Raw genomic sequence first — 13,378 nt, 5'->3', positions numbered from 1 at the left:
TTAAGTGACCTTCAGGAAAAGGTGAATTCAGATTGTAATGACCCTATTGCCGAATATAGCAGAAGCAGCGGCTTTGACCTCTAAATCCTCCCCATATCGGCTTTGATCTGGCCGAGTCCACGATGACAATGAATGACCAGCACAATGACATTCATGATGCAATTTGGCTTGCTGGGAATTGTTAACCCTAACCCTAACCTGCTTTTACTGTTGTACAGAACAGATACACTATGGAGCTATACACTTCAAAACAGAGATTTTAATCCATTGGGTGCCTTTTAAAACAAATTAATTTTAATTAATTGGCTGAAGTCAGCCATGGCTGGAGAGACCAATTTCCTCTGGCCAATCCTTGACTCTCCATGATGGTCACTGAAAGTGTCTCTAAGAATCCTGTACATCCATTGTCTCATTGGATATTAGCTTGGTAAATCACTGCCTGTATCTTCCCATGATCATGCTCTAAAATGTAATCAAATACTTTGCTGTCAGAAGTGTCTAACAAATTATTCCGTTGGTTTACGTATTAGTCTGGATGTCAGAAGCCAAAAAAACACATGCCAGAGATAATTACCATCTTGGAGAAATAGAAAACGTTCTGTTTCTATTAGGTAGACAGTGAGCCTACATGTGTAAACCCACCCTTGATTCAAGGATTGAGGGTTAGGAAAAGTCCTACACAAAAAGAGTACATCCAACATGTTTCAATTGATGAACAAATTAATGTATTATTTTATTTGTTCCTTTGTAAACAAGCTATAGGGAAATAACTCTTACATGAATGCCATAGACACAATTTGGTATGGTCAAAAGTAAATGTCATACTGTTATGTTCATCGTGGCAATAAAGGGATATATTATGGTAAACTAATGTTGTTCACTTTAATAATAATTTCTCATTGATTATTCAAAGAAGGACATTCAACTCTTTGTTTTCTTTAACAGTAGATTCTGAGCAATGACTACCCATCAGCAATGTAAACAGCTGGCAAGTATGCCAGGTAGGGTGGTATTTGTATTAAATGTGAGCACCTCAAAACATGTACTATCGTACTGAGGCAAAAACAGTGCATTTTGCAACAGAGCAAATGAAACTACTACAAAATAATTGTAAAAAAAAAAAGGTATGAAAGCGATTTCATACCTTTTTTTACAATTATTTTGTATTATTATTTATAATTTACATACTATACATACATACATATAATTTACATACTTGGTAAATCATGAGAAGTTGTCTTGTTATGCATAAAAAATATGGGTGAATTTAAGACTTCATCTCGGTTTGGAATGGAAGGCTTGCTGAATAGTCCTGCGGTGTGATGCCTGTGGCGCCTTCTACAGGCTGACAGAGGATGTACAGGCGCTGCCAGATAAAGGGAAGAAAAAGTGAGTGAAAAGATTGGTCGATCCACTTGGTTTCAATGGGAGTGAGGACCAAGGCCGTGATCGCCATAATAATATAATAAAGTTTATATATGAAGACATCGTACTGACTTGTATATAAAAAAATGTAAAAAAACAGAACTATGAAATCGTATTTTTCATTGTTGCGTCAAAATGGATTACCCCCCCCCCCCCGTAGCTCTCGCAAACATAATTCTTCGGCGCCGCTACAGTCACTTACCTCAAGCAGGCTACCCTTTGTGCGATATAGGTTCAGTATCGCCAATAGAGGCATCATGAGGACAGAGGAAAGGGCCAGGACCCATCCCATACCATAGGCCCAGCCGGGGAACTGGTGGCCCCGGTTGGACGTCAGCGGTTCGTTCTCCACGGTAAAGTGAATGAAGCTAGCCTGAGGGGGAAAAGCGTGTTCGTATATTATGAATTCCAATATATATTATGAATATATATACACATTATATATAATTACAAAGCAGCTTATCAATTTTTGCACCGAAGCTGACACATGCACGCTAATAACGTGAGTGTTATATACGTCAACGATGGTGATGCAGTCAACAAGCATCGTTTATAACTGTTAATAACTGTTTATAAGCAAGTATGGTTGGGGAATATATTAAATGTTCCATATTCCATATTAAAAATCCAAAAAAGCAATGTCTAAATGCCAATGTATTTTTTTCGATGAAAGATATTTGTGTTTGTCTTTTAATGCTCCCAGTGGTTGGGAAACGTTGGGAAACATTGGCAGTGCCATACAAAATTGTAACAAAGAGTTTAAGTATTTATCGTTCAAAAAATTTAAGGGAGATATTGATTAATTGCAATTAAGACATGAGCATTTACGCTGGAAACAATGATACATTGTAGTATTTCCCTTTCTTGCATTTCATCATCCACTGTTATTGTAGATTATGGTGAAAATATGTCGACTATAAATGTTGAATGAATGTTTAAAAAAAGCTTTTTAGCTTTGTTTCCAAAAAATTCATTTATACAACAATTTCTGTATATATAATATAATATAATGATATTTTGATAATGCAATCTAAGCCTGGTTTATCGATCATATGCAGTCCCTGAAAGAGCGATGTAGGCTCAAGAACCAGAGGCTTCTGACCCTGCCTTACTGGTGATGAGGTTAATATCACAGAATGTCATCTCATGTCAGCCTTTTGTTTAGACGTACTGCTGTGGGTTTTGCTCGTCTACTGAAGGCCAGAGAACAACGTGTACTACATGTGAATTTAAACTTGATAAGACAGAGTATACGTGGCAGTTTGATGGAGACGCAGTCAATTGTTGGTTGTTTTGCAACAACCAATTATGCAGCCGACGATTCGATGCATCGATTCGTCCGCAAGAGTATTGATTATTAATTTTTTTTTTTTACAATGAATAGGCTTATTGCCGTACTAGACCTGCACAGTAAGCACTAAAGTGTGTATAGAATACTGTTTCTGTATTCTCAATAAAAGGTAAGTGATGAATTTTTTGTTGATTTATTTGATAGATATTATATTAATAGATATTATGTAAAAAGTATCTGTCAGATCTTTTTACATTATGTCAGATCTCGACAAACACTCTGGGCCTCCCCACTCAAAAACAGTTCAAGGATCCGACCCCGGTTTGCCACTGGCTATTCCTGGCGGCCGTTCACTCGAAAAATTCAAGAAAGGTCTCTACATCTTCTTCAGCAGAGAGCTTAGTCAGTACTTCCTGGGGAGCTCTAGTCGACTATCCAGGAGGCGCGATTCTCTCTCCACAACTATGTTGGCCAAGGGTTATCTCTGGGTGGTCGGAACAGACCTTGGAATGCTGCTGATTTGAACTTGCCTATCTGGTTAGTCAACAAGAAAAATGTGAAGAGATATAGCCTGTTCTTACCCTGATTAGCACCTGAAAACTCTGCACTGACTATTGTTGTCTTGTAGTGTGCGGGAGTTCAGGCTATAAAATGTGTCATCTCCTGATTAAGCATACAGCCATTGCCTCTGCAGCCCATTGGACAGAGCCTGCCCCTCTGCAGGGAGTGTGTCTTACCAGGCAGAGCAGGGGGGTGATGTAGCGCCAGCAGAAGTTGAAGAGAAGGCAAGGCCTCTGTCCACTCATGTCTTTGATGGCGTCACACATTCTGTCAGCACCTGTCAGACACAGAATATTTGGACGGTTAACCCTTACGAGTTCTCTATTTATTATATTTTCTTAATTGGTTAGGGGCCAAGGGTCAGCCAGGTTTAAATCATATCCCAAGGACACACCCTCAAAACGTACACCCTACACATTTAATAACGATGCTAAGGCAAAGCCTTTTCTGCTTGAGGTTCCACCACCTGCAGGTTTCCTCAAAGACAGACGGAAAAAACAGGGGAACCTTGGCCAATGAGGCAACGGTTGCCGGTGGAGCTTTGAGGAAAGGGTCCCATGAGTAAGTGATGGGAGTTTTGCTCCCTTTATTTCTCAATGGTTAAAAATAATAATAATTATTTTAATGGTTATAAAAATAATAATTGAACAGGTAAACCAGGGAGGTAAAACAGACCGAAGGCCCAGCCAACAGCGACACACTCAGCCAGGGCCACGCAGATCAAACACGCTCCGTTGCAGCCATAGTAGTCCAGAAGCTGGAACACATAGATTCCTCCCTGGAGAAAAAACAAAATATGTATTATTATTAACACAGGGTCCGACAGAGGTTGGTTTTTCTATTGATTGATTTATTGATTGATTTATCTTTTTACTGAGATGTCATCGTAGCACTGACGTTGCTTATAACACCAACTATGGGTCTGCACCTTCTATGTTCAGTACCAGGGCACGGGTAATAGACGTGTCTTCACTAGTTTAGTCTACTACCCGCACCCTGGTGTGTAAAAGGAGCAAATCCATAATTAGTGTTATGAGGGACACATGTGTTTGTGAAATGGTTCTATGAAGGGTCCGTGCCTCTGTGACGAGCAAGATCTGCAGGAGGAAGGAGACGAGACAGAAAACGGCCAGGAACATTTCCCTGCGCCACGGCTGCCTCATCTGCCCGGGGAACAGGTCGCTAACGCTGGACGTAATGGTCTCCAGCCCTACAAACTGAGAGACGGGAGGGAGGTGACATCAGCAGGGCAGCTCCTGATGCACTGGGCTCAAGTACCGCTATTAGTTGAGTTGAGTTATTGTTGGCACAATGCAAAAGTGATAACAAATGGAAAGTGAATGCCTGTTTTTGTTTTTTAAAACACACTTGATGTGCCTGTCGTGGCAGTGTTAGAAGCTCTCATTCTCACCAGTGTGTCCAGGCCCAGCATGATGAGCATGATGAAGAAGCAGACCGCCCACAACTGAGGAAGAGGCATCATAGCCACAGCCTGGGGAAACGCTATGAACGCTAAACCAGGGCCTGGAGATGCGCAAACACACGCACACACACACACACACACACACACACACACACCTGGTAAGACTACCACACCTAGCTAAACCAAGACAACCAGATAAAGGTTGTGATGTTTTATATGGAAGGTCATTTTCTTTCACACTCTCAGTTGACTGGGTTTAGCAGTGACTGGCTATGCATGCCATGCATGAAAACCAAACGGATTGTGTACCAGATTCCACCACATTGGCCATGGTGACACCCTGTTGATGTGCCATGAATCCCAGAATAGAGAAGACGGCGAATCCAGCAACGAAACTGGTGGCGCTGTTCAGAGCACAGAGCCAAAGACTGTCCCTAGCAAAAAGAACACAAAACACAAGTCCAACTGTAGGAGCAATGTGTGTGCCATCTGCAGTACCTTGGACATCAGTTGCACCTTGAACGACTTGTCGTCCCACATGAATTGGATTGTTCGAATGTGTGTGCAGCAGCGTTTTGCACTACCCCTACATCACAAATGAATTGGCCATTTCTAAGCCACAAATTCCGATAATTAGATCGGCATTAACAAAGAAAGAAACACCCCCTACCAGTGTATTCTAATTATTATTATTATTTGCATCTTTATACAATTTTCATTTCATATATAATTATAGGAAAAAATAAGTATGACCTATGAACAATACCAATAGCTGCTGCTGTCTGTGAGGACTCTACGTCACAGATGATGTGGAGTGGAGACACATCTCAACGTGGGGGGATGCGATTGTGATGTTCATCTTACTTGTAACAGTTGTTATTCCTTTTGTTGTAGCTCCCCAGGGTGTTGATGGTGCCTGCAGCCACGCCGTAGGAGTAGAACACCTGAGCTCCAGCCTCGATCCACACCTGATGCACATGTCAATGGTGAACACACAAATGCCTCTATGCCCCCCATGATGCACTTTGTCCACACAGCGCTTACTCTTAAAAAATAACCATGGAATGTTGCATTTATCAACACATTTTACATACATGCATTTACATGTGATGAGATATTAATTAATTAATTAATTAATTACTTAACAATGCTTTGGGAATGTTGTTTTTGGGTAATCAAGGAAACATGTGTAGTTGTAGTTTATTTTTAATGTGGGTGTTCAACAAACCTGCAGGTGTGTGAGGCGGGTGAAGTCTGGCTTCAGGTAGTAGACCACACCCTGCCAGGCTCCAGGTAGAGTCAAGCCCCTGACCAGCAGGATGGCCAGCATCACGTAGGGGAACACAGCTGTGACATACACAACCTACACATACACAGACAGACACACACACACACACGATGCAGACACACACATACACACACACACACACACACACACACACACACACACACACACACACACACACACACACACACACACCACATGCACACACACGCACACAGTGGAAAAAATTAACTGGACCTAAATGCCCACAATATTATACTATGGCAGTGTCAGGGACAGGCACAAAGTAATGTTTACACATTTTCGCTTCCATATAGACTTGAGCCCTGTATGAAGGGAGGAAAATAATTCATTATCTGCTACATTTGTACTCTGTGTGCTTTCGCCTGTTAAAACAAAATAATTATAGAAAAACTTTGGACCATGAATATGAACTGAAATTCGCACTCCTAGTGCTTTGGGCTGTAAACTTATACATACATGCATATATGTATTTCATGAACATTCTGTAAAGGACAGTGAAATAAGACAGGACAGTGGGTTGAGAAAGAACGCTGACTTGTATAGGACATGACATAGGATCACAGGCGGGGAATCAAACCAGGGTCCCTACAAGGTGCAATCGCGTACGTTGCATCGTGTTCAGTGCACTAGCAGGCTGAGTCTCATGAGAATAAGAAGAAGGATAAGAAGGATATTCTCATGTTGGGCTGACCTTTCCAGTGGACTTGACTCCTTTCCATATGCAGAAGTAGCAGGCCAGCCAGCAAGCCAGGAAACAGACGCACAGCTCCCACTGGACGGCCCCCAACTCCTCGATCCCCCCAGACATGGACAGCACACGCCTCCTGACGGCCGCAAGCAAACGGGGCATTCAAACGCCGGCCTCTGGTTCGCCATCAATGAGCACTCGCATTGCTATAACGCAACGGATAATGCATATCCGTGCAAGATGTTGGAGACTAGGGTTACACATTCACGCTCCCCTGTCAGAGATACCTGCCAGGTGAGCCCCTGTGATTGACAGGCAAGATGATTCCCCGAAGCAATCGAGGAAGAGAGGCCTGGCCAGGTATGCAAAGATAAGAGCCGGGAGCAGCAGTCTTTAAGGGAGTGGTCTTTAAGGGAGTGGTCTCTAAGGGAGTGGTATCTAAGGAATGCATTAATATGATAATGTGGTCGATGGTACTTAAGAATGGAAACATAACGTGAAAAACCATTATAAAGACCTCAGTAATCAGTAAGCAAGTGTACATCATTATTGACTTACTCCCAGAACTCCATCACTGCAGAACTGTTTGACGCTTTAGATGTCGAGTTGCCACCGAATTCAGCATAGTGTTGGCTGGTCATGTTCGGAGTAGTCAGCTCCACACAAGCCTCTGTTGTTGGTTGAATCATAGTACACTTTTTTCGTTTGAAATCCCCAGGTGTCAATTTCAACCCTCAGACAAACATGACAGAACTTTCAAAACGTTTCTCTGAAGTTGTAAGTAACTTGAACAGATTGGAATTGATACTATCTCTGATAAATCCACCCCGACCTGTGTTCCAGTCGTTGCTGCAAGTGGTCCATGGCAGCACGGAGGAAAAGGAGGAGAGCAGGTAGAAGAGCGAATAGGCCAGTATAACCAGATATATTGTTGAAAACACCTGGATCACAATAATGGCATAGCCAATACCTGAGGAGGGAGCAGATTGCTGTATTATTCACGGCTACGGCTGTTGCAAAAACGACAATACAGTTTTCATGATTAAAGGTGCTGTATAAGATGTAAGAGCTAAAGTGTTTGTGTAATTTATTGGAAATGCCATAGCCAAAGGAAATGAACATTCCCTGTTTATCATCAAGTACATGATTCCAACTCTCAATGAGAGGGAGAACGCTCTCTCTTAACAACAGTCAAATCTTACCTACAGCACCTTTAAGGCGAAGGATCAAGTCCCCAGTTATATGACTGTATTATACCTGCTAGCTGTCTGCATAGGTGCAGTATTGATGAGTTTACCACCATTAAATCTTATCACATAAGACTTATATTTTCATGAACGGGGCACTCCATGAACAGACACTGGTAGTTTTAAAGCACAACAATGTCTCCACATGGCGAAAAATAATCTCAGGATGAATTAGCTCTGTAGCGTACCTTCTACCAGCGGACATAGCTTCTTCCAGCAGGTGATGGTTCCCTCCTGGGTGAACTGGCCCAGCGCGTTCTCCATCAAGAAAAGGGGAACACCAGACAGAAGAGCTAACACACAGTAAGGCAGCAAGAACACACCTGTGGAGTAAAGAAACATGAACCTTTTACACCAGGAAGAACCAAAGCAAGCGGCAAACTCATTGTCAATGGTAATCATTTCTCTCAGTTGCTTTGTCGTTTTGTTGTGTTCCTAAATCAGTTTTATGGATATTTACTTGGACAACAGCCTCACTAACACAGTTGAAGCCATTGACGATTCCTGCAAAGTGGCTTACATGAATGACTGGGATGACCTGTCTAAATGTACAAGGTTTCATCCATCTTTCTTGGCAATGGCATATGGGTATAAGTGTAGGAGACATTGTTTATTGAAAGATAAAAACATGAAACAAGGCGACACAGAACCGTGTGAACGTGTTAACAGGGCGACCCATGTTTATATGGCTAGAGGCAATGTATGGGTGTGTGCTTCCGGTAAAAGATAAATGTTAATGTGCTTAAAAATTATATTTTTCACGTCATGCTATCTACACAAACAGATGTCATATGAAAGTTGAGAATCCACAGAGTCCAACGGTGTAAGCCCTATAATTTACTGAGCTTATCTCGCACACGTTTCCAAGTTACTAGTGATGACACACACACACACACACACACACACACACATACTTAACTGTAACTGTGACTTGATTCAAACATTTCAAACGTTATCAGAAGAGCTCAGCTATTCTATATTTTATCTCAAATCTCAAAACTTTATCACAGCTATTTGTTTAAGTCTTACACTTTATTTGTTTCTAACCATTTGGCATTTTTTAGATGGTGTGCATGTTTACATTGTTTACTCCATTTAGACTTTTGAAGTCTGTTCAAATCTTTTCACTTGATTTAAGCCATTCAACATTAAATTACACCCTAAACTATGTGGCCTTATTAAAACATTTTCACCCTCACTTTGCACTACAGCACAGTCACTTCTTATACTACAGAATAGAAGTGTATTTTAAATGTAGAAGTATACTTACAATATACTTCTAATCAAGTGAGATTAAAGTACACTTTAATAAAGCATTAAAATAGTGTATGACAAAGACCTTGAAAATGAGTGTATTTAAAAAAAAAAAAATGGTATACTAAATGACCACTAAAAGTATTTGCTTTTTCTAATGCATCTTTTCCACCGTACCAGCTCAACAAGCCATGACTTATGATGTGTTCCAGATACCTCGGAAACCAAGCTTCCAAGTTCCAAGTGGGGAAATCTCCCAGCTTTCTTGCGGCATTTCTTGGAGGCACGCCCCCTTTTGGTCGTGCCCCCTCAGAATTCTGAGAGTAGACCGAGCTCAGTGATGACACTCTCAACAAAAATGGCTGTGCACGTGAAGAGATTTATTTTCTTTGTATTTGTACCACGTTGGTCATTTTAATGTCGATTTTAAATGCTCTTACACACTTGATTACATGTCTTCTTTATTCCGGTCACCAATTTATGCATTGCATGGTCTTGCTGTGTGTGCAATACAATGTAAAGTTGTGTTGTTCGTTTTCGAGCTGGTTTGCTAAAGAGGCTAATGTAGCTAACAATAACAATGACTAGCCAATGACATGACACGATCACAAAGACAAGCAGGAACGTGCTACGAGACAGGAAATGACATCATAAGTGCAACTCGGAAGGCTGGTGTCCGAGGCATCTGGAACACACCATTAATTATGATTATGGTCCCACGTTCATGCAACGCAATGACCACGCAGACCCTTCAACGCAGTCGGGTCAGGTTTTAGTGAGCGGACCAATCACAGCCCTTGCTGCTGTGTCACCTCGACGGAAGGTTACAATTTTTGAGAGGTGCACGTCAGGCCCTTGCGGTGGACGCAAGGAGGGTCCGCAAGGACGTAACGGGTCTGTAAACCCCTTGCGTTACATGAAAGTGGGACCATAATTAGACCTTTACGCCTCGTGCACACTACCTCCGTCCGTTGACGGATGGGCGAGGGTGTGTCTGACGTATGGGGGAGTAGTCTTTGTGGACGCAGCCTGCCGCCAATCAAGTACCAGGTACCAGATTTTGGTGTTCAAAACGCAAGAAAAGGCGGGCTAATGGTGTGTTCCAGATGCCTCGGACACCAGCCTTCTGAGTTTCACTTGTGACGTCATGTCCTGTCTTGTAGCACTTATAGCGTTCCCGTTCATCTTTGTGATCGTGTCATGTCATTGGCTAGTCATTGTTATTGTTAGCTACATTAGCCTCTTTAGAAAACCAGCTCGAAAACGAACAACACGACTTTATATTGTATTGCACACACAGCAAGACCGTGCAATGCATACATTGGTGACCGGAATAAAGTAGCAATGTAATCAAGTGTGTAAAAGCATTTAAAATCAACATTAAAATGACCAACGTGGTACAAATACAAAGAAAATAAATCTCTTCACGGTCGCAGCCGTTTTTGTTGAGAGTGTCATCACTGAGCTCGGTCTACTCTCAGAATTCCGAGGGGGCACGACCAAAAGGGGGCGTGCCTCCGAGAAATGCCGCAAGAAAGCTGGGAGATTTCCCCACTTGGACCTCGGAAGGCTGGTGTCCGAGGCATCTGGAACAGACCATAAGTCGAGGCGAGTTGAGCTGGTACTGTCGGTGGAAAAGGGGCATTAGTACACTTACGTACAATTTACTATACACTTACGTACAATTTACAATACACATGTTAAACATACTTTAAATATTTACATATATACTTGAAATAACTTATTTGAACTAAATTGTAAGTATACTACTTTTTCACCTGGGAAAACAGTCGATACCATTTGTTTACACAGACACCGCTGTGATATGGGTCAGTCCACAGTTCCACATTCCATTCACGAACAAACAAAGGAAAAATGACTTCACTGGGACTAGGACTAGTTAAAAGAATGAAAACATCCGGTACATTTACATTTGATTAAGCGATTAAGCAGACACGTTTATCATTGTGATGCTTTTTGGGTTATACATTTAGGTGTTTGTCATCCACCTGTCAATTTGCAGTCTCTATTTCTACACATGCAAGCATGGCCTACATATGGGAAACTTTTTTTCCAAACTTTTGGTTCATACATTTAATATTGAAGCAATTCCGGGTATAAGAGTGCCACATTTAACAACAAGATAAACAATAATACAGTGTGCACTTGTACACCCAGTTCTGCCATGTGCCTTGTTTTCTACAGGATTTAGTTTGAATGAGTTCTCCATTTCTCTCTGGGTGAAAGTTACTCACCTCCACCATTCTTGTAGCACAGATAGGGGAATCTCCAGACGTTGCCCAGACCGACAATGTTCCCAGCCATAGCCAGAATATACTCGCGCTTGTGTGTCCATTGCTCTCTCTCCATCGTTAGACTCAAAACCGACACAATAATACAGGACTGAGCACCCGACTACACTGTGTCCATGCGCCTCGTTCAAGGCTGTTTGCAGCTTTTTTTCATGCACAGTAGAACAAGAAATGCAGGTGTTCCAAACAGCTTCAACAGCATTGTTAACATAATGAGAGATGAAGAAGAGATTAAGCAATTCAATTTCAATGTTTTGCCTAACAGAAATGGGTATGGGTAGCAAAAAAAAGAGTCTTGGCTCTGTGAGCCAGAGAGGAATCTCTGGCCGTGTCCCGGACAACGCAGGCAACCTCCGAGATATGTGATACCGTTGGTCTCCGGCGTTCCTATACAGACCGTTTTGCTCCACATGCGAGGCGTATTTCCAGGCTATAGCATTCTTCCAGGCTTCCCGTTCTCCTCTGGTGGGAAACTCGTTCCTCGGTAGTTCCTCCAGACACGCCTGACGTTACTGGGTGACATCCCCCTTAACCCTGGGTCAGAAAAAAAACAGTCTAAGATTCTGTCCCTTGTCTTGTCCATGCCCAAGTGAGCCCCCTTATACATGGGAGTGGGGGCACCACCAACTGCTCGGTCTCGGACTCCCTCCCTCTCTACTACCCGATAAAGTAGGCAGTAGTGCAGAATTGAGGGTGAGGTAGGCTACTCACCGACTCCGTGGCCTGGCCATCGCGAGAGAGGACCTGACAGGCGTGCTTGAGGGTATCGTCCTGCAGTTGGGCGGTGGCAAATTGCCCGGGCCTGGCTGATCCGGTCCGACCCCCCCCACCCCCTGCTAATAGTGTTACCTGGTGTAATCTGCTGACATGTGTTGACTCGTCACACTTATCTGCAGATGCTTGACACTGAAGAAAGGGGGGCTGTTTACCGGGAACAGGATTTTGTACTGAGCTGCCTGTCGGAACAGGTAACCTATAAGCATGCACCTCATGCCACATTTCTGTCCGTCAAAATCTAAAGAAAGCTAGGATACTTAATAGCCGCAATGAAACAAAGCCTGGGTCGATAGGGCTCCTTTGATCCGTACCACTGTTGCAGAAACTTCACAGCATAGCATAGGTTGTTTTTGTTGGTTTTAATTGAATTGAAGCATTGATTATATTGTATCAGTGTAGCAGGGTTACCTGCCACACACAACCTGGGTGGCTAGACTGGGATCCTCCAGCACCAGGACACAGGTAGTTGCTGTAGATTTAGTGCAGAGTTGGAATGCCTTTTTTTTTTTTTTTGATGCTTTTTGACAAACATGTGATGCTTATAATCATGGTGTGATGAAGGAGCTCATTTTGACAGTTCAAGCTACGGGTCAGGTAGCCCACATCCTGAGAGGGTACCTCAGGAGACCAGCAGCCCTGCCCTGGAAGGACAATCCCCTGAAAGCCTTTGATGAAGGCGGGGTCAGGGGGGTTTGGCCCTGCTCAGGTGCAAGTGTTTATATTGTACACCATCAGAAACTTTCCATACAGTGGGGTCGATTTAGCTCAGGCCGCAGGCAGTAGAGCAGGTTGGCTTGTAACCAGAAGGTTGCTGGTTCAATCCCCAGCTCCTCCCAGTGTTGAGGTGTTCCTGCGGAAGACACCTACCCTAACTGCTGTATGGTTAATCTGTATGGTGAAATTCTTATGTATACAATGTATATATATTTTTTATATATAAATAAATTAGAAGAAAGATTAGTCGTGGTCCATCAAGCTGTTCAACATCCATAACCTGGCTACTCTGCCTTACCCGGTGTCTTATTGTGTAGACCTACCATGTGTAGGCCTACTCTACAATGACACAACGGCATGTTGGAGCCCCTCCAAAA

At 42.7% G+C, this 13,378-nt stretch overlaps 1 protein-coding gene across 1 annotated transcript; it reads right to left on the bottom strand.

The window, feature by feature from the left end:
- Window positions 1-1,267: 1,267 nt before the first annotated feature.
- Window positions 1,268-11,584, bottom strand: LOC311389907 (sodium- and chloride-dependent GABA transporter 3-like; the record flags this gene model as incomplete). The annotated part of the gene is made up of 14 exons (XM_084488746.1): window positions 11,454-11,584; window positions 8,133-8,267; window positions 7,530-7,667; window positions 7,256-7,367; window positions 6,701-6,833; window positions 5,929-6,063; window positions 5,565-5,668; window positions 5,010-5,134; window positions 4,689-4,801; window positions 4,357-4,494; window positions 3,953-4,055; window positions 3,454-3,554; window positions 1,628-1,798; window positions 1,268-1,366 (listed from the first exon to the last, which is right to left on the bottom strand). Exons 1-14 carry the CDS (start codon window positions 11,566-11,568, stop codon window positions 1,268-1,270), a joined length of 1,722 nt encoding a protein of 573 aa, XP_084344872.1. The 5' UTR covers window positions 11,569-11,584.
- Between the last annotated feature and the right edge of the window lie 1,794 nt (window positions 11,585-13,378).

Source organism: Micromesistius poutassou (genome assembly GCF_964030765.1).
Source record: "Micromesistius poutassou genome assembly, chromosome: 1".
Classification (NCBI taxonomy): domain Eukaryota; kingdom Metazoa; phylum Chordata; class Actinopteri; order Gadiformes; family Gadidae; genus Micromesistius; species Micromesistius poutassou.
The sequence above is the reverse complement of the archived record's forward strand: the minus strand, read 5'-3'. Positions and strand labels throughout refer to the sequence as shown.